The 19,256-nt window shown below is 40.5% G+C and overlaps 1 protein-coding gene across 1 annotated transcript in view; it reads left to right on the top strand.

Annotated features, from left to right (window-relative positions):
- The window catches only part of PLB1 (phospholipase B1), a 71,442-nt gene that overhangs the window by 26,585 nt on the left and 25,601 nt on the right, over positions 1–19,256 (top strand). Inside the window, exons 20-36 of the mRNA XM_027748880.2 lie at positions 439–539; positions 3,204–3,285; positions 3,934–4,038; positions 4,664–4,759; positions 5,225–5,296; positions 5,949–6,008; positions 6,420–6,480; positions 7,202–7,260; positions 9,049–9,116; positions 10,159–10,202; positions 11,455–11,563; positions 15,180–15,231; positions 15,375–15,455; positions 16,553–16,618; positions 16,986–17,086; positions 17,945–18,026; positions 18,463–18,567. Of these exons, the coding sequence (XP_027604681.2) occupies positions 439–539; positions 3,204–3,285; positions 3,934–4,038; positions 4,664–4,759; positions 5,225–5,296; positions 5,949–6,008; positions 6,420–6,480; positions 7,202–7,260; positions 9,049–9,116; positions 10,159–10,202; positions 11,455–11,563; positions 15,180–15,231; positions 15,375–15,455; positions 16,553–16,618; positions 16,986–17,086; positions 17,945–18,026; positions 18,463–18,567 (1,344 nt within the window). The remainder of the gene's footprint in view (positions 1–438; positions 540–3,203; positions 3,286–3,933; positions 4,039–4,663; positions 4,760–5,224; positions 5,297–5,948; positions 6,009–6,419; positions 6,481–7,201; positions 7,261–9,048; positions 9,117–10,158; positions 10,203–11,454; positions 11,564–15,179; positions 15,232–15,374; positions 15,456–16,552; positions 16,619–16,985; positions 17,087–17,944; positions 18,027–18,462; positions 18,568–19,256) is intronic.

Below are 19,256 nucleotides of genomic sequence, written 5' to 3'. Positions count from 1 at the left end.
ACATGTTATTCATTGACTAGAAAATGCTTTGCTTGTTCATTAAACTGCAAATAAATATGGTTTTGTGGTCATTAAGAGAGAGATTTTGATATTCCACATAAGGGTAAGAATGATGAGAGTACCTGAAGAATTTGCAGGTGTCTGAGTCATGCTGAGACCTACAACAACTTGTTTGGCCCTTTTTGAAGCCATCATTTTCAAGTGACCAGCCATCAACATTTAAAATAGAACTAGGTAGTGCAGGCAGAGGCTGTAATTTAGTATTGCATGTGTAGGGGATTAATTATTGAGAAAGTACTTTTGGACACCTCTGTTATAAATAATGCAAGCTGCTTGAATCAGCAGGCTGCTGCCCAAGGTTTGCTGTGGCTGTGCAGGAGCAAAGGCAGCACTCTGTGCTCCAGGAGTTTGCTCTGAGTTTGCTTATTCTCTTGGCAGGTTCCACGGGCATATGTGAACCTGGTGACGATACTACCCATTGCAAGCCTCCGGGAGCTGCATGCATGGAAAAACAATAGCTGCCCAAAGCGGCTTATGAGGTTTGAAGACTATTTATGTTGCAGAGAAAAGGTTCTAGTATTTCAGACCACCAAACACCTTCCTCTGTGCATGTGCATGTACCTACATTTTTATGTAGGTACATCTTTTATTTTACCTACAGCATTCAGAAATACCTGTCTGCCTGACACTGTCTCTGTGTCTGAGCCCTGCTGTTACCACTTTTAGTGGAGGTGCCATTTTAATGACTCACCACTTACCCTGCGAGTTCAAGCCAGAGCAGAAAGAGCTCAACTGTGCGCTCTTTGGCAAAGATAGAGAAGACACTAAGACACAAGGTTTTCTTGTTTTATTTGCAGATTTACCTTTCTGCAGTCTTTAAACTCTCCCTCTTGCTTCTGTAGTTTTCAATCTCGGTAATCTCATTGCTGATTATTAGTTTTATTGCTAATCAGTCTCTCAAGTAGATGTCAGGGATGCTTAATCATGCCACCTGTTGCATTATGGCTCAGCAGTCCTCCCAGGTCAGTGTGAGTCCACCATTGAAGTGGCAGGTCTGCACCCTCAATGGACTTTAGGTCACTCAGGTAGGGTCCTGCATGTTCCCACAGACTTGCTTCTGGCAGGACTTGCTTGGTTTCAGAAAAGCAAATCTCTGCTTTTCTGGACAGACAGGGAGAATAACTTTGTCCTGTGAATGTAGACAGCCATTGAAGGTGGTTTTACAGGAGGAACATATATGCAACCCTCTTGCTCTGATTTAAGGGCTCTCTCGTGGCTGTCAGTGGAAAATCAGTTTTGAAACTCAGACTGCTGGTGATCCTGATAACCATTTGTAGTTTTGCTTTTTAGCAAAAGCTCCTGGCTAGAGCACACAAGTATCTGAAGGCCCTAATCACTGGACAAGGGTAGTTAGTGGAGCCTTTAATATTAGATTATCTCATGATAATTGTAACCTTTCCCCATCATTTCAGGTGCCATGCTGAATTTAACATTTGTTTGTCTGGCAGCAAGCTGAATTTATAGGGTAATAAGAAGACCCTGTGTGGCATGATAAACGCCATTCTATCAAGTTGAAGAAGGACCTGAAGGAGGCTTTTTATCTTGAAAGCTTGTTTCTTTTTCTCTGAGAATAGCAAATAGCCTAAAAAGAAACTACGTATGTCTCTGATAATTTTACCTTGCTTATGTTACTGAAACTTCTGAAAACACAATTTAGATTTGTATTGCCTTTCATACGGATGTACTGTGGAAGTTAAATCTTTTGTTAGTTGCTCTCCATTAAGACAAGTTTGGAGGTAGTAGGGATCTGTGTATACTTTACATATATCAACCGCATCTCTATAGAAGATATTTCTCTAAGAGCTCTCTCAGGGATGCTTTACTGTGGTCATATGTCAGGATTTTTTAAAGGAGTCCTTTTTCTCGATTGAATTTCTCAAGTAGTAATGCGGCATGCCCAGGAAGAGCAAGAAAAATATTCATGTGCTAGAAAGTTAAAAAATTTCAGGGAGGGATAAAGGTGGCCAATATGAGTTCGTAGAATCTTAAAATTGTTCAGGTTAGAATAGCTCTGTAAGGATGGAGATTCCAGCGTCAGTCTCAGTGACTCCCCATGAAACATCCTGTTATCTCTGACTCTCTCAGTTGATTAGAATGGATTCGTGAGAATTCAATCTTGAAGGATGCTTGCATAGTTCTGCTGAAGCAAACCATGTTGTGCAGGTACACCTGTGAACAGTTTTTGTGGTGGGTTCGCCCCAGATGCCAACCAAGTACTCAATACAGCCCCTCAATCACCCCATTCCAGCAGCATGAGGGAGAAAACAAGGATTGTGAGCTAGAAAATTCATGAGTCACACTAAAGACAAGTAAGCCACTTACCAAGTATCATCAGAGGCAAAACAGACCTGATTTGGAGAACTTAATTGTAGTTATTGTCCATGATTATAAATGTTTATTTAGCAATTCAGGTATTGGGAGATAAACAAATGAGTTAGGCAGTTAAAGCTCCTATCCTCCCTCTTTCTCAGGTTCAGCTTTGTTACAAGCACTTCTCCCTCCACCCTTGTTACTGCCATAGGGTACCCCCAGTCCCTTCAGTGAGGCATGGGTAGCACAGGGGCTTGGGGTCTGGATCTGGTATCTCTCTGCCACTCCTTTCTGCTCACTCTTGTCCTGTGCTCTGAAATGAGTCCTTCAGAAGTGTGTGTCCACTGGTTGTGGTTCCTTCCAGGACTGCCTGCTCTGCCATGGAGCACCTCCTCCTCACCCCTGCTGTTCTCTCTTCCTCTCCCTCTCTGGTGTTTTCTGCTGTTTCTTAAGTAGGTTTTCACAGAGGCACCACCATCTTGGCTGAGAGGCTCAGCCATGCCCTGTGGTTGGTTTGTTGAAGCTGTGTCCAGCAGTCAGTGCTGGCCTCTCCTCACAGAGGTCACTCCTCATGCTGAAACCTTGCCGTGGGTACCCAGTACAGTTTTTGCTTTGGAGACTTTTCCTCTCTTTATCTTCATTAGTTTATCCCTAATAAATGTGTTTCTGCTCAAGAACTGAGACTGTGCAGTAACTCTAATGAGATCTAATATTCTCATTTAGTGGCCTTTCAGAGAAATCCCTCTCAGAGCTTTTAATCCTGTAGCTTGTCAACTTGGGAAGAGGGGGGGGGAAAGAAGGGCAGATCTCAGCACCATGCTCTTATCCCACAGGATTCTGTGCCCTTGTGTCATAACCCCTGAGGACAACTCCAATGATTTAAAGATGTTGATCTACTTTAACAGAAGGTATCAGGTAAGGCACATGGCATTTGTTACAAGTTCAGTGTCATCCTCCCATTGACCAAGGGACCACAGATGGGCTAATATTTGGAAGTGGAGGACAGTTGCCTCTCATTTTAATGGTATATTTGTAGTTGTGATTAAAAAAAAACCCGAGCGGGAAATAGGAGTCGGCTCAAAATCTTTGCAACTCTATTACCCTAAACCAACAAAACAGATGAAAAGAAAGCCATAGAAAGCCTTTACAGAGCCATAGAAAGTAGAGTATGTCAGACAGTGAGCAGTTTTTTTTATCATTTCTGTTATTGGAGATCAGATGAAGTCAAACAACATGTTAACTCAGGAACAAGCTTTCAGACACGGCATGTCAGGCAAACCGAAAATGCTTTGGTGGTTCTGGAAGATCTTTTTGACAGAAAACCTAATTACTGAGCAGGCTGCCAGTCCTTGTCAGCCAGTCAGCCATTCCTGGGCTGTCTCTCTGCAAAGAAGCCCAGGGTGCATGTCAAAAAAAGGCAGCTGCACTGACTGCCTGGGGCAAGCCAGAAACTGTGGCCACATCTGGGAGTGGGAACTCCTGGGTGAGATGTAAATGGATGGAATGACTTGATGAGATGAACATAGAAAAAGGAATGATGACAACTTTTCTTTGACTCTTTAGGAGAGAACCCGCCAGTTAGTGGAGAGTGGAAGGTATGACACTAAGGATGATTTCACAGTGGTTATGCAGCCATTTCTGACTAATATGGACATGCCAAAAACACAGGTAAAAACAACCAAAAATACACACCCAAAATTAAATCCTAGTGCAATTCCCCTGAGTTGTCAAAATAGTCTTAGCAGGTTTTTTACCTAATAATAATCATTACATTCAGTTAACATTCAAAATTGCAGAAAATGTTTATGGCATAATGGAGATAATGGGCAACAGAAATAGAGACCTTAGAGACACGATTTGGGGCACTGCAATTTAGTTCAAAGTTTTCATCAGGGAGTACTTGCTCTATATTCCCTATGCATCAACAAGTCCTTTCCAGTACTTTGATAATGACTTTTGGTAGGAAAACCCACATGTTTCAAAACACTGTAATGTGTGATTCTCAAGGAAAGTAAAGAATACAATCAATATCTGTGCCAAGGTATTCTATACTCGAAGCCACAGTGATCTCTATTCCTTATTACTTTGGAAATCCTATATTAAAAAGCTTTAAAAGGCTTCTTAGTTCTGAGTTACTAGTGTTCTTAGGCCTGGTTTAATTCTCTTGGCCTCAGAGGCCTTTGTGGCTACTTTGATTAGAAGTCAACTGATATCTCGCTGAAAGAGAGAGGGCATAATGCACAGCTTGTTGCATATTTACTGTCTCTGTGACAGCACCCATCTTATTCTCTAGGAGGGGTGGCCAGATGATTCATATTTTGCCCCAGATTGTTTCCACTTCAGCCAGAAGACTCATTCCCAGGCTGCACGTGCTTTGTGGAACAACATGGTAAGATTTGTAAAGGTTGTGTTGGTCTCGCCCTGTTTACTCCATCCTGCCCTTGGCAGCAAAACAACCCCCAGGGAGCTACTAGGTAACTAGCCATTTCTCTTCTCAATTGTGTTTACAAAGGCAAAGAGTGATTATATGAAGAAAGGTCACCTGAATTGTTAAACCAGTCATATCAAACCAGTAAATCTCGGGGTATGTTAAGGCTGGGAGTGTTGGGACTTCCCTCAGGGAGATGCCTGTCAGGCACATTGATCAGCAGGTCACATTCACGGTATATGGGAATTAGCCCTTTCAGCACTCAAAGAAGCAGTGCATGGAGGCAGCTGCCAGCATTGGTGCATTGCAACTGCAATGGTCTTGCTGCGCTGCAGAGGTGGTTCCCAGTGGTTGGCAACACAGCATTACCCATTGCTCTCTGACACTCATCTGCTTTTCTTCTGTGCACCCTGCTTTTTCCCACAGGTGGAGCCCTTAGGGGAGAAGACAGATAATCTGCGCATAGAGGATGAGATCGTTCTCAAATGCCCAAATGCAGTAAGTTATGAGGGTGTCTGTGTTTATATGGGGGTGCTAGGGGTGGCTGGGAATCTGTGTGAGCCTTTACCAACTACCTGCAGTGCTGTCTCTGTGAGCAGGCTCTGCTCTTCCCCATATAGTTTGTGCCACTGCCACCAAGAGCAGTATGAACACTCCCCCATGAGTTGGAGGGCAAGCTCATCCCAGGAGTAAGCTTCCTCACAGTCACACGTCACAGTTGGCCAAAACACAAGGGAATGGTGTTTGGCCTACCTAGTCAAGATTGTTAAGTATCCACACTGACTGACAGAGCTTCAATGGGGGGAATAGAGCAACGATGACACCAGTCAGCACAGCTCTGTAGATGTCACTGGGGCTGCCTTGCAGTGGGACCACAAGCTTCTTGTTAACCACACATGGAAGGGTCCTATGCAAATTGTCTAATTTCTAGCTGTATAAAAATATAGCCTTAGGTTTATACTGTTGTTACAAGGATTTTTAAAAGGCCATTTATTTTCTTTCTCTCTCTTTTTTTTTATTTTAAATCCCTGAGATTTATTTGCACCAAGCTACTAATCATATAAAGACATCTGAGAAATGAAGTTTGGAGAATGGAAATCTCCATGCATCTCTGATGCTTTGCATTGACTCAGATTGCCTTGTTTTGTAGGGTGTGCCGTTCCTGAGGACATATAAGAACAGTAATTACACATACCCTAACCAAACTCCAGTAAGTGCTAACGTCACCATCCCACTGTTACTCTGCTGCATCTGTTCCTGTATGGTAACCAAATGAATCATTTTCTGCAGCACAGGTGAAATCAGCCTTTGGCCGAAGGGGCTTGGGAGGCTGAGTGCATGGTGCAGAACAGGGATGCACTCCCTGGGTTAGACAAAATGCATCCAGAAACTCCTGTAAGAACACATGCTCAGACAGCAGTTATCAGTTATCAGTCCAGGATGCTATGCTGTTCTGAGCAACACTGAATATGACTACTGAATTGAGCAACCAAGACCTGTCTAGGTTAATTACATGCTAAAGAGGCTCTGGTTTATCCACCTGGCCTCTGCTGGGAAGATCCTAGTTAGTACTGACTGTATTTGTTAGCCAAATGCTATTCAGCTTTCTTCTTCTCTTTAGAATTATGGAAGCCAGCTGCCATGTGAGGACAGGTCCCCATCCTCCCCTCCTGCAACTTCAGGTAGTCTTGCCTGTTTTATGTTAAGAGATTGAATTACTTCCAACTGTTCTTCAAGATGAGTGTTAATTTTTGCTGAAATGACTGCTGGACTGTGAAAAACACTGCTCAGAAAGGATATGAGGTTTCTCAGCAGCTACTTAACAGATACAATGCCATGCTGTCACGTAAGGTAGCTGTCTGACTAAGTAGCTCTACTGAACTCACAGCCAGTAGAGAACTTCAACGTATCTTGTGATAAAACCCAAATTTGAGTGCTGACATAGCCTATAAGTGATACCACCTAAATCTCATGGAAAGAAACTGTAAATCCAACTTCATGCATGTTAGTGCAGTATTCAGTTTTTCAAATAACTCCATATTGTCTTCTCTTTAGTCCTCTTATGTCTTCTTGCAACTTTAATATACTATTCCTGCTTTGTGTAATTCTGCTTTATTTTACTGTCACCTTGGTGCTGGATGTTGTTTACCACTTATTGTTATTTGGTCCTTGCTCTTCTGTCTTTTCAGTAGAAATGTTAACCACTGACATTGAATAATATGCATATGTTGCTGCTACAATCACATGAGATGAGCTGGAAAGAGCTCCTGATTTATCACTTGGGTATTGCAAAAGCAACGTGACAGAGCATCACAAGGCACAATGGCATATTTCACAACACAAAGTAGCGAAAAAGAATAGCTATTTCCTATCCAGGTTCAACTGCATCTCTTTCCTTTGCAGTGCATTCCCTAAAGCCAGCTGATGTGAAAATTATAGCAGCCCTTGGGGATTCTTTGACGGTAAGAAGATAGTGTTTTTACTATTCCCTTGCTAAAACTACAAACATGTGCCTGCTCTGGTGGAGAGGAAATAGCTGTTATACCTATAAGCAAAGATCAATTCATTCATGGATGACAATAAATCTAGCAACTAGAACAAGAAAGAAGGTGTCAGTCTTCCAGCACTCTATTCCCACCCCCCCATATTCACATGCTTTTGAACTTTTGCTAAGACACACACAAATCCTTTGAAGAGGTGCCTATGTAGTTTGCTGAATTGGAGACAGAAGAGATCAGATGCTGTTGAAACTGATGGGACATAACACAAGGCTTAGGTTACTGTGCTTTTCAAAGACTTTTCTAAATAGGAATGGATTGATGAACCTGCTCTTCTCCCTCTGTTCTTTCAGGAACAGAATGCAGGGGTGTTGAATAATAGCATTTTATTTATTTGAGCATTAATGAGTTAAGGATGTATGGAGTGAGACCCCTCTGACTTCATACATTTCAGAAGATACTTAGTCTGATTTTCTTTATCAAGATGTAGTTCTTACTGATGATGATTATTTTTGGTAGCCAGGAAGGAATATGTCTCAAAATCCAGACATTCTGTGTTCCAGTTATGTCTTTCTGTCTAATGTTTTCATACTGGTCAAGGACTGAAATTCTACAGCCAGGTTAAAGGAAACACTGGACAGAAAGATACAATTGGAACATAGGTTTCTCTGAATCTGAGCCTTAACAACAAAGACATTGTTTGTATAAACCATGAAACCTTTACAACAATCTTGCAGACATATTGTCACAACTCCTATGCACAGGAAGCTACTGAAATAAATAGAAGCACTTGAATGCAAACCTGCAATATCAACAAATAAAAGATATTCCATATTTGGTTGTGGTTGCCATATTGTAATATCCAGAACCCGGCAGCTGTTTCTGCTTCTAAGTATAGTCTATAGGAACTGGGAATAAAATCTGCTTTCATAGAATATGCAGTGATGTATTGCTGTCTGAGAGCTGCATTTGGCCTGTGTGTGGTTATTCTGATCACCAATATTCTCTTAACTCAATAAAGCTTATATATATATATAAGAAAATGTAATAGTGTGGTTTAATCTGAGGTAGTAGCAAATAGTCTACCTGGTCTTGTGCTGTACTGAAGTACAAACCTGTACCCAAATTTAGAATGAAATTACAGAATCACAGCTGATAGGAAATACTCTCCTTTTGAATTCTAAGGTGTTTTAGGAGGGATGCATCTGCTAGCTTGCCTCTTTCTTCAGGATGAGTGTAGAGAGTGCTTCCTCCTTTCTCTAGTACTGCTTTAAGTCTTTCCATTTAGCACAACACTTTTCAAAGTGGTATGTAGGTATTATGGTGCTTCTTTCTGATATATGTTTTTTTTTCTCTTGTGAGTTCATACAGTGTTTCTTATCACTAGCTGAAAAGTTTCATCTGTTTGATTAAGATGTCTTCATCATTGTTGAGTAATGCAACTATAAAAGAGTTATTTAGCTCATCTAGACCCGTAAGAAGAAAGTCTTTGTTCCACAGCTCCATCATACGTTTTGTGTGTCATATATACAATATGATGCTTGTAAATAATTACAAAAGGTATTGTTGTGCTCTTCAGGAGAAAGGTTGGGGAAAAGCCGGATGCCTTCTAAAGCTTAAAAAGTAAACAAAACAACTATGTAATTCTATTTAAATTAGTAAATTGTATTTGTTACATGTTTGTATTACAAATTACTATTGCATTAGTAATTGTGTTTTAATTTCATTTGGTTAATGAAAAATAATGTCCAGGCTGGTACAGGAATTGCCTCAGATACTCTTGAGGATTTAGCCACTCAATACCGGGGACTGTCTTGGAGGTAAGTCTTCAGCCAAGGTGATGAAGAGATGTGTATTCTTTCCCGTAAATAATGCTATTCTCTTCTGCACGTTTTGGGTCTTTCAGCTGTTAGAAAGTTGAAAAAAAAGGTTGCTTCTCAGGCTGGAGTTTCTTGAGAACATGCATCAAGATCCAGGACTTGTCAAAAAGGTGGCTTCACAGAAAATGTTTTCAGCAGTGGATTTTAAGCTAGCCTTTTGATTTCTCTCATGCTTTCGTTTTTGGCTCTTTGCAACAGTTTGTATTTCTGTGTCAGGATTTCAAGTTGGAAATCTACAAAACTGCTGAAAAATCACTGAAACAAACAAGTCAGGTCTAGTAGGTTTTGTAACTTCTCAAGTTTTCTATTTCTGAACCTTTTATAGTACCATGGCAAACAGTTTGTTTAACCAGAAGACTTTTACCATATGCTGCATATGGTTGTAAAAGACTTAAGTTGTTTCATTGTAGTGATGTAGCTCAGTTGATGCTGATTGAAGCAGCTCTGTGCTGTACTAATACTTCTCTGTAAGCCAGGGTGTGGCCTCAGTATGTCCTCAGTCAATAGGAAAGCTGGAGAGAACATATCCATCTGCAGGAAGAAGGAAAAGAGAGTGAGGAGCTGCTGTTGAAGCTCTCTTGTCACCCAGGGGCTGTCTGGTTTTGGTGTTGCCTTAAAGTGCCTTCGTGAGGCGGGAGTTGGCCTCAAAGCTGGCCTACTAATTTGCAGTACTTAAGGGCTTGATCTTTTGAGTATGCACCTATCTCAGGTATTTTTCTGTCACTTGGTGAATGATTGACCATACCCTTCAACATCTGCGAGATCATGCAATCCTTCTGACAAGCATCTTCACCACTGAAACTGCAGCCATTCTACCCAGTAGCATTTCCACTTTTGTCCTCTCCATGTATTCTGATATATTGATAGTTACCAAATTAATCACTCTTTGCTTCTTCCCATGATGTGTGGTAGGTTTTCGCTTTGCTTATTGTCTGTGTCCAGATAAGAGATGAATGATCAAGGTTTCTCTTTCTCATTTTAGCATTGGAGGAGATGAGTTGTTAAAGAACGTGACAACCCTACCTAGTAAGTAATTGCTTTGCTCAATATAATTGGCAAAATTGAAGAAACACAATGGACTGATTTCTGACATGTTTACAGAGACCTCTTAAGTATCTCAAAGCTGGTTTAGTGTCATTAACAAGAACTACTTTTAAAAGAAACAATATTCTAGGACTAAGGAATAAAATGTTGCCTTCATCAGTGAAGCTGAGAGGAAGCAGCTAGAAATTCCCTTACTTTCTTTTCCCTTTTCCTTTTCAACTGCTTGGAGAGTGTTATTTGAATTTCTAAATAAACTTGCTATGTCCATGCTTGTGATGCACTTAACATTTGCTTTTAATAAATATTCCATCACAGTTTTTTCCAAAAGAAATGTTTGCATAGAGTAGGCCTCTTTGGTAAATAAAGCTGCCTACTCATACATGTAACCTGAAGGGAATAATTGTAACTTTCTCTTCACTGAAACATGCAACTTTTCATAGCTCAGTCTATTGTTAATGTAAAGCCACTTGAGCTTCAGTTTGGATCAGCTGTAATAATAAAATCCCATTTGAAGAGGACCAGTAAACTGTCCTTTTATGTGTTGACCATTATTTTAAGCAGAATGTAACAAGAATATAATTAGAATAAACAATTAATTGATTCACTGGGTCTTATTACATTTGACAAAGCCTTCATTAAAATATGATTAAATTCAGTCCTTGAGATTAAGATAGTTTTTATAGTGTACAATACGGTCAAGTTCACTCTCAGCTATGAATTATCCTGCCAACTTCCTTTTGGAAACTGCTATGGAGAACGTGGTAGAACTTCATCAGAATCACACATCTGAGGCTTTGTTCTTCGCATTTGTCAGTAGTATAAGATTTTACACAGCTGTGAAGCAGACCCAGATCTTATAGCTGAAAACAAGTTCCTGTTGGGCTGAAGGACCCTTCAGACTTGCTTCACAAAGTCAGCATTGTACGACTGAGAATTTTATTTTAGGCTTTAACCACTACAGCATGAGAGATAACTACAGACAGTAGTCCTCAATTCTGCTCATCTTGTCCGCTGGTGACAGTGCAGGGCACTGCAAGCACGCTGCTGTCTGAGTCACTGCCAGCTGGTGATCCCTCTCACCACTGCTTGGTGAATCCATCTAGTTGACTGGCAGCTGCAGCAGCTGTGCTGTGCTGTCAGAGAGCAAAACTATGGCAGTGCTGCTGTGTGCTAGTCCCTGTAGGCAGAGAGCAGATGTAGTCATTTTCCCTTCATTGCCATCTTTGTTTTTCAGACATCTTTCGGGAGTTCAATGTTACAATCATGGGCTATTCAACTGGCACCGGGAGTGAGAATGATTCCAACGCATTCCTTAACCAGGCAGTTCCTGGAGCAGAGGCTGAGTATGTAGCTTTTTGTTTTACATTTGTAGGTGATGGATGCTTCATCTAATTGCCTTTCAGCTGTCTCGTGTGCTGTCACAACTTGCTCTGAAGAGCAAGCAAAACCAGTCTAGTTGAAAATTGGCTCAAAACCTGTTAAATGTATGGGTTTATTTCATAGCAGAACTTTCAAATGAAACCAACAGTCCTGGTTATGAAATCCACAAACAAGAAACTGGCAGAAACTGTTTGGTGGTTTCTACTCTTCCTCTTCAACATCTATTAATTTATCCATTTATCTGTCAATAAATCCCTGAGAACATGAATGTTTTCAGAAATTGAGCATGTAGTGAATTGATAAGGAGAAACTAGGAGTAAAAGTGGATTAAATCTTCCATAATTCTGGCTTCAGGTTTCTGGATAAGGAAGCAACAGCGAACAAGAGAGAAGCGAGGAAAAAACAGCCTCAGTTTAGAATATTAAGAGAATTGCTAATGGTCATACATGGGTTTTGGTGCATTGCAGACCTGGTGCAGTTGCAGCCAGTTCTGCCAGTATAAAAGGGATTGTAATGTCTTGCAGTCATTTGACTTTGGCTCTTTGCTTTTAGTCACACCTGAGAGGCTGTATAGTTGTTTTCCTATATTGCTTATCCTAGAAATCCCTGGATACTTATTGAAAGTCAGTGCTGTTTAATTAACAAAACAGATGGCTGCTTGAATTCAGTCATAGTTTGGGCACAGGTTCTGGCAGACCATGCCCGGATTTGACATTGTGAATTGATATTACCCAGACCTTAATTTGTTTGTTTAAAGAAAAATTCATCTTGTTTCCCGAAGGGGTCTTGGAATTGAAGTTCAGAAGCCAAGCGAGGTGTTTGAGTTTGCTGTATCTAAGCAAAGATTGTTAGGATTTGTCAGGAGTTTTTATTGCTCTCTTGTAGGCCTTGAGCAACTTCTGACTCATTTGAGCAATTTCAGTAAATGCTTGGATTTCCTGTCAGAAATAGTGTGCTAGGTGCCCTGCTATATCCTACTGCCCCCATAACTGAGGGAAGGCATTTTGTTTCCTGGTGATGACTAAACGTATCTGTGTATGTCAGTGAGATGTGCATCAGCCATTAATGAGAATTTATTAACATACTTCTGTATGCAGCATATATCCAGATTACCTTGAAACAATGAGATAGGTGCCTGTCTTGTATTCTGTATCAGTTAAATCCTAAACAGGCTTTTTGGAGTGATGGGAGGACTTGAAACAGGACACACAGCCTCTTAAGTCACCATTATGACTTAAAGCAACTTGCATCAGCAGCAACTGAGGCATTAGTATTAAATAGTTATTTGTTAGCTGTATGAAATGAGTCGATGGATGTTAGTCTAATGAAGAATTGCCTACTTCATCTATACAATTAGTCTTCTCTCTTCCTGTGCAAGCAACTGGACTGGATAAACATGATGAACTGGAGCTATCCTTGTTTTGTAACCGTATTTTGTAAACATTCAGCAAGGAGATATAGACAAGAATTGTGCCAGATTTCTGCTTGTCTTCTATTGTTTCTCTGTCTCATAACTCTCTGTAGAACGCTCTGAGATGCTTCTTTTGGGGGTTCTGTTCTGTCGTATTTTGGCTCTTGAGGTACCCGAGAAGAAGAATGTGTCCTCGTTGACTATTGAAATGTATTACAAGATATGGAAATGTTTCTCCTGCTTTAGGTATTTGGCCCTGGAATGATGATGATGCAATTCAGCATTTATTCTTCATCAACCAAAAATATCCATTTTCTAAGGATTCATAGGGCAAAAAAGTCCACCAGCTAATGCTGGTATTTAAGAGTTGTTAACTGGCCTGTCTTGCTTTATGGTGCTAATCTGGAAGGTGCTTTCCAGAGGTGCTGGAACCTTTCTGAAATCAGATAATTTTGCAGCCTTACCAGCTTTTGGAAACCCCTTTGGTATAAGGGTTTCTTAAAATAAAATCCATGGCTACTGTGAAGAGCTCTTTAGTGAACTTGACGGCAACATAGTAATGCAGGTCCCATTCAGCAAAATATTCCGAAGTCTATCTGCATTCATTGCTAAAGGGTTTAAGTACATGATAGAGTTAAGGATAGATCTGAAGAATGTTTCTGAAACAAAGCCTGTCTGAAACCTCTGATTTCATATGAAAAAAAGGAAGTTAAGGAGAAAACCAGTGACAGGAACTGTGAATATCTGTATTTCCCATTAGAAAACTGCTTTCATTGATCAAGTTCTAAATTTGGTTGAAACTGCAGTTCAAAGATGGGTGATTGCTGGCACTATTTCATTCAAGATGTTGTTAGATCTTACCGACTGCATTGGCCCAGGATACATCAGCACCTCACTGACTGCACGAGAAATCAAAGATGTTGTGGACTGTCAGATCAATAAATGGTATTTTCCTCTGGATCAATATAGAAGTCAACGCCCTAGATTAGGGGTTTCCACAGTAAGAACAGAAGGAAATTGTGACTACTTGTGGCTTGTGATAGGTTTGGAATATAAATAAGTAAGTTATGACATTGGACAAGGGTAACCGTGATCAGAACTATTACATGCATACAGCGTCTGTGTCACAAGTAGGTGTACGACAGGGCTCATTCCCCAGTAGATACCCTTATGTCAGTGTTAGATCAGTGTTCAGCTGGAGGAGGGTGGTGAGAGGTATCTCTTTTTTTCTACAGTAAACAAAGTATTGCAAAGGAGAGCTAGACTCTGGTTGCCATACAAAACAAGTGCCACATTTATTGATGTCAGCTGATATGCTCCCAGAAATGATAGACCATCAGTGAGAGCCTGGAGGGAGATGCAGCTCATTGCATACTACAGAGCTACCTGGAAGGCCAAAGCTTTCTGACCACATTCCCTTTATGCACATTTGAGGATCAAAGTGTAGGGGCAGTCAAAGTAAGTTGAAGTGCTCAGCCTAGGTAACCCAAAATTCATTGCACTTGGGATATATATCTGTGTGTGTATATATATAAAAAAAAGAGAGAGAGACTGCCTATCTGGCTATTGAAAAACAGCGAGTCTGTCAGCTTGCCTGAGTAATCTTGAAAGTTTCTTGGATTTTTAATTACCCTGGAAAAGTTGTGTGCACAGAGCTGTTACACATAATGGAAAATTAAGTATTGACTCTGGGTGTGAGCTACAGAAATGAGGGAGGGGTGCACAGTGAACTCTGAAATACCTAAGCTTTGCAGGGGGATGTTGCTGAAGAGGTCAGCTAAATATTGGGACTGGGCATTCCCTTGTTTTAGTCTACAAGGAATAGGTTGATAGCAGCCTAGTTGTAAGCAGGCCATCTGCTTACAAACATTACCATGTCTGGGTTTTCAGCTGTTTTAGGTGCTAAGCACTGTAATAGGAGCTAAACTTATGGTTCCAGATTAATTACTGAACTTGAGTAAAATCAGTGTTCAAGTTCGATTTGGTGTTGATTTTCTCACCAAAATGTGATTTGATCGAGTAATTTGTTCACAGCAACATAAGTATTGTACTGTCTCCTCACTCAACATTTCTGGTATCTGCAACTTGATTTAAGGTGTCTGAAGAATGCTAATGTTGATCTCTCAATACGGGTGTTTCTTTCACTCACTAGTTGTCCTTCTTTACAGGCACTTACCAGCCCAAGCAAGAAATCTCCTGAGACTTATGAAAACTGATGATGTAAGTTGTTTGGAACTCCTTTAATCTTACAGCATGAATAGAAATAGGTGTTGATCGCATGAAGGATCCACCTGCAATGACACCTCATGCATATCATAAAGTCAAAGAAATTCAGGCTCAATTTTTTCTTCTTTATTGCACAGAGAATTGACTTCAGTGCTGACTGGAAGATCATAACTGTGTTTATTGGAGTCAATGATTTGTGCAACTCTTGCAAAGACCCTGTGAGTAGTAGAACTGGTTAACTGAAACTGTAGTGGGACTGTAGTGCCAATGTAGAAACACATCAAGGGAAATCTATGGATCCTTAGCAGCCTTCACAGAGATAACGTGAGTTATATATGGGCTGCTGTATGTTTTGATGGGGGTTGTGCTGACAGTACCGTGATATAAAATGTTACCAGCAAGAGAGTAGGATGGTTTTGTTTTCTCTGGCTTACTCCAGGGTCAGAACCATTATCTTTGCTACTGTCTTTTGACATGAGCAAAAAATGGAAGGGAAGAAAAGCTTCACTCCTCTGATGCAAAAATTGCTCTGCTGCTAGCGTGGCCTCTTTAGACATCCAAGAATGGCAGTGGTAGTTCAAAGCAGTACAATCCTACAGTTGTCATCACCCCATAACTCACAGCTAGGGACGTGCTAGGAACAGGTAAAGGTATGTATAAGAGGACTTGCTGCAGTGCTCAGTCTTACTTGAAGTTATGCTTCTGTGGATTGTGGAGAAGCCTTTAGGGCTGCCATAAGGAGATCATGGGAGTTGAGTGGGCAGGTGGCAGGGAGAGGCCACCTTTCACTGCCAGCTCTCACTTTCTTGCCTTTAATGCTAACTTCTCATGAGCATTTTCAATTCTCCTGCAACCCCTTCTGCTTGCAAAATTTGCTACTTCTGCACAAGCCTTGCTAGGCATCTTTGCTGCTGCTGCCAAGTTTTATAGCTTTATTTATAGCTATGACCTTGACTAGCAATGATTTCACCTAATTTTATGAAAGCTTATCAGCTGACTGTGAGCACACTTATGGGGGCTTGGTTTATGCTGTTCAGCATGCATTCATATTGGGTTCCTTCCTGCATTTTTACGTGAAGGGCCCAGTGGAGTTGGGTTAAATATACTGCTGCTCAAGGCAGTTTATTTTAAATCCAAAATTTCACCAAACCTTTCTACATTTTAGATTGATATGCTTAAAATCCCTGATCTCTAGAAAGAGGCAAGAACATTCTACTAACCACAGTGTTGTATGGCAGAAAAGGAAGTGAATTACTGTGATTCTCCAGCCTCCCAACCTAAATGCCTTAGCAGTAATCTCTTCTATTTCTATCAGGAACACTACTCAGCTGAGAATTACATCAAAAGGATCCAAGAAACTCTTGATATTCTGCACAAGGAGGCAAGTGCTGACTGAATGATGTTTGTTTGATTTTGTGGGGGTTTTTTTCCATTCTGGTACCAAACATACACCACTGACTTCTACTAAAGCATTTTCTTTTGTCTTGTCTATCTGCAAGTAGTGAGGGCAATCTGAAATGACAATAACACTGAACCATGGTGTAGGAAAAGGATCAAAAGCTGAGCTGGGGGATTGTGGTGGTGGTGGGAGGAGGTTATTGATTTTTCATTCTTTTTAATTACTTTTTTTTCCTTCTAACAGTGGAGAAAGGGAAGGGGTGCCAAATGGTTTGACTTCAGGGTAAAATAAATGCACTGTGGGCTTTGTAACCAGTTTCTTCTAAGCTAAAGTCTGACTTACCTTTCAGGTTCCAAAAGCTCTAGTGAGTCTGGTTGACGTGGTGGATGTCCTCTCTCTGAGACAGTTATTTGTGGATTCTCAAGTTCAGTGCCCAACTTACTTAGCAGAGTAAGGCTTATTTAACTTCCTTTTGTTCCTGAGCTTACTGCTCGTGATGATAAATCATGTTCTTATTCTATACTTCTCTCATAATTTGAATTAATGTTCAAAGGTAGCAGCACAGTCCTATGGACTTCCCATGCTGTGCTTACATCATGACCCTGCCTGATGGCATTTCCTTCTCTTGGCTTTGACCCAAGTGTTGTCGGAAGAGCTGTGTATTTTTCATATCTAGAACTGTCCATAATGTACACCTCACTGAGCTAGGATTAAATTTTCTGATACAAGGTTCTTCAAGATGGGGTTGAAGTCCACAAACATTTGCATTTGCATGCCTTCTGTGGGAACCTGAAGTATTTGCAGAGGAGACAGGTTTCTCCTGTTTCAGAGGCTTTAGTGCAATGGGTAATTTGCATTATTTGCTGACCTTTTAGCCAGGGACAAATTCTCTGTCTTGGGAATGCAAAAGAAATTGTTGATTGGAAAGGTATCAGCTCAGAGGTAACACAGACAGTATATTTCAAAGACCTGTTTTCTAGTTCCAGGGGGACTGATGAGCAGCTCTGTCAGTCTGCAGGGCCTTTGGATTCCAGGGTGTAATTAATGCAACAAACTATCCTCTGTGCCGTGTGCATTACTTTGATATAACTGGGTGTGAACAAAAATTACTTAGAGTAGTATCATTGATGTGACACAGAAAATAAGACTAAGGGTTGAAATCACAATAGCAAGAACAATAAGATGTTTTCACAGAAACATGACTGTATGGGTTTCCTTATTACTCCCATGACATGAGGGCATTGGGTGGCAAAGGGAGACATCTGCATTATCAGATGTCTAACTCTATTCCCATTTTCTCTCCCACAGTTATCTGTGTAGCTGTGTTTTCACAGGAGAAGAAAACTCAGAAAATTTAACGATGGTGAGGGAAGCCACTAGAGCTTACCAGGTATGTTTATCAAGAGTGATACAGTTACTTTATTTCCAGTTGAGGTGAGATCTTGATTACCAAGCAACATATTATATCAGTATTTTACACAAATGAGCCCTATGAACTAAGCAGGAGGTTATTTGAAGCTATCAAAACCACCATGTGACCAAAACTAGCAGCAGAACTCTTCAGAAAAATTCAGTTTCCTAGTAGGGAAATGAATAGGCGCGAGTTTAGCCACCAAAATCCTGTCCCTGACAAACTGTTGCAGTATTGTGTTCCAGTCTTCTCAGCCACTTTGCAAGGCACACCTTTTCCCAACATCTGTGGCTATTTCCGTTTGCAAGTAAAACTTCCTTTTTATTCTCAGGCTTTCAAAAAACCAAACCAAACAAACCAGTTATGATGCAGAGATGTTGCTGGAGTATTGGTTGTGGTTTTTTGTTTCTTGCAGCTTGGCATTCAGAGACTAATAGAGTCTGGCAGATATGACACTCATGAAAATTTCACGGTGGTCATCCAACCTTTCCTCCAAAATGTGGAGATTCCTCTCGGTCAGGTATGGTATAAAGTGACTTCTCCGTTTAAAGAACTAAGTGTGAGTATCTAACCTGTAGAGACTATATGCAAAATAGTGCTTTTCTTATTAGAACTTGTTGCTTTTTGGTATAGTACAACAGATTTCTTCATATCAGTTCTTAGTTTTACATATTATGCTGTTGAGATCAATTACTGTTTTGGAAAATGAATCAAAACCTGATTTAAGAGGTTTGTTTGTGTATGTTCTTAAGGATACATAAATATTTTTCTTTCTGAAAATGCAATATATTTAATAAAAAACAGAGTTATTAAGTTACAGTACTTATAGCAACATAGCGGAATTGCTCAGTGGAGACTACAGCATCAGCTCCCCTTCATGTCTCATAACTCATTCTTCTGTGTCTGACAGAAAGAGAAGTTTGCCTATGATCTGATGGCAAAAAAAAAGTAGTTTTATGTAGTTCATATGTGTATGTTTAGGTATGTTTCAGTTCCTTGAATGGCAAGTTCCAGTAAACTATAAATCTAGTAAAAGTCCCAAACGTTCTCTAAAACTGAAACTGCATTTCTAAGTTTCATATTCACCTGCACTTCCTCATCTCACCTGGAACTAAGAGCAGGTGGGACATAATACTGAGCAGGGATTACTCTGGTATAATTGAACTGGACTAATCCTGAAAATGTTCACAATATCTAGTGAAAGTTTGA

The sequence above is a fragment of the Pipra filicauda genome, unplaced genomic scaffold (assembly GCF_003945595.2).
Source record: "Pipra filicauda isolate LSUMZ 115617 unplaced genomic scaffold, ASM394559v2 scaffold156_size1729456_pilon, whole genome shotgun sequence".
Lineage (NCBI taxonomy): Eukaryota > Metazoa > Chordata > Aves > Passeriformes > Pipridae > Pipra > Pipra filicauda.
The sequence above is the reverse complement of the archived record's forward strand: the minus strand, read 5'-3'. Positions and strand labels throughout refer to the sequence as shown.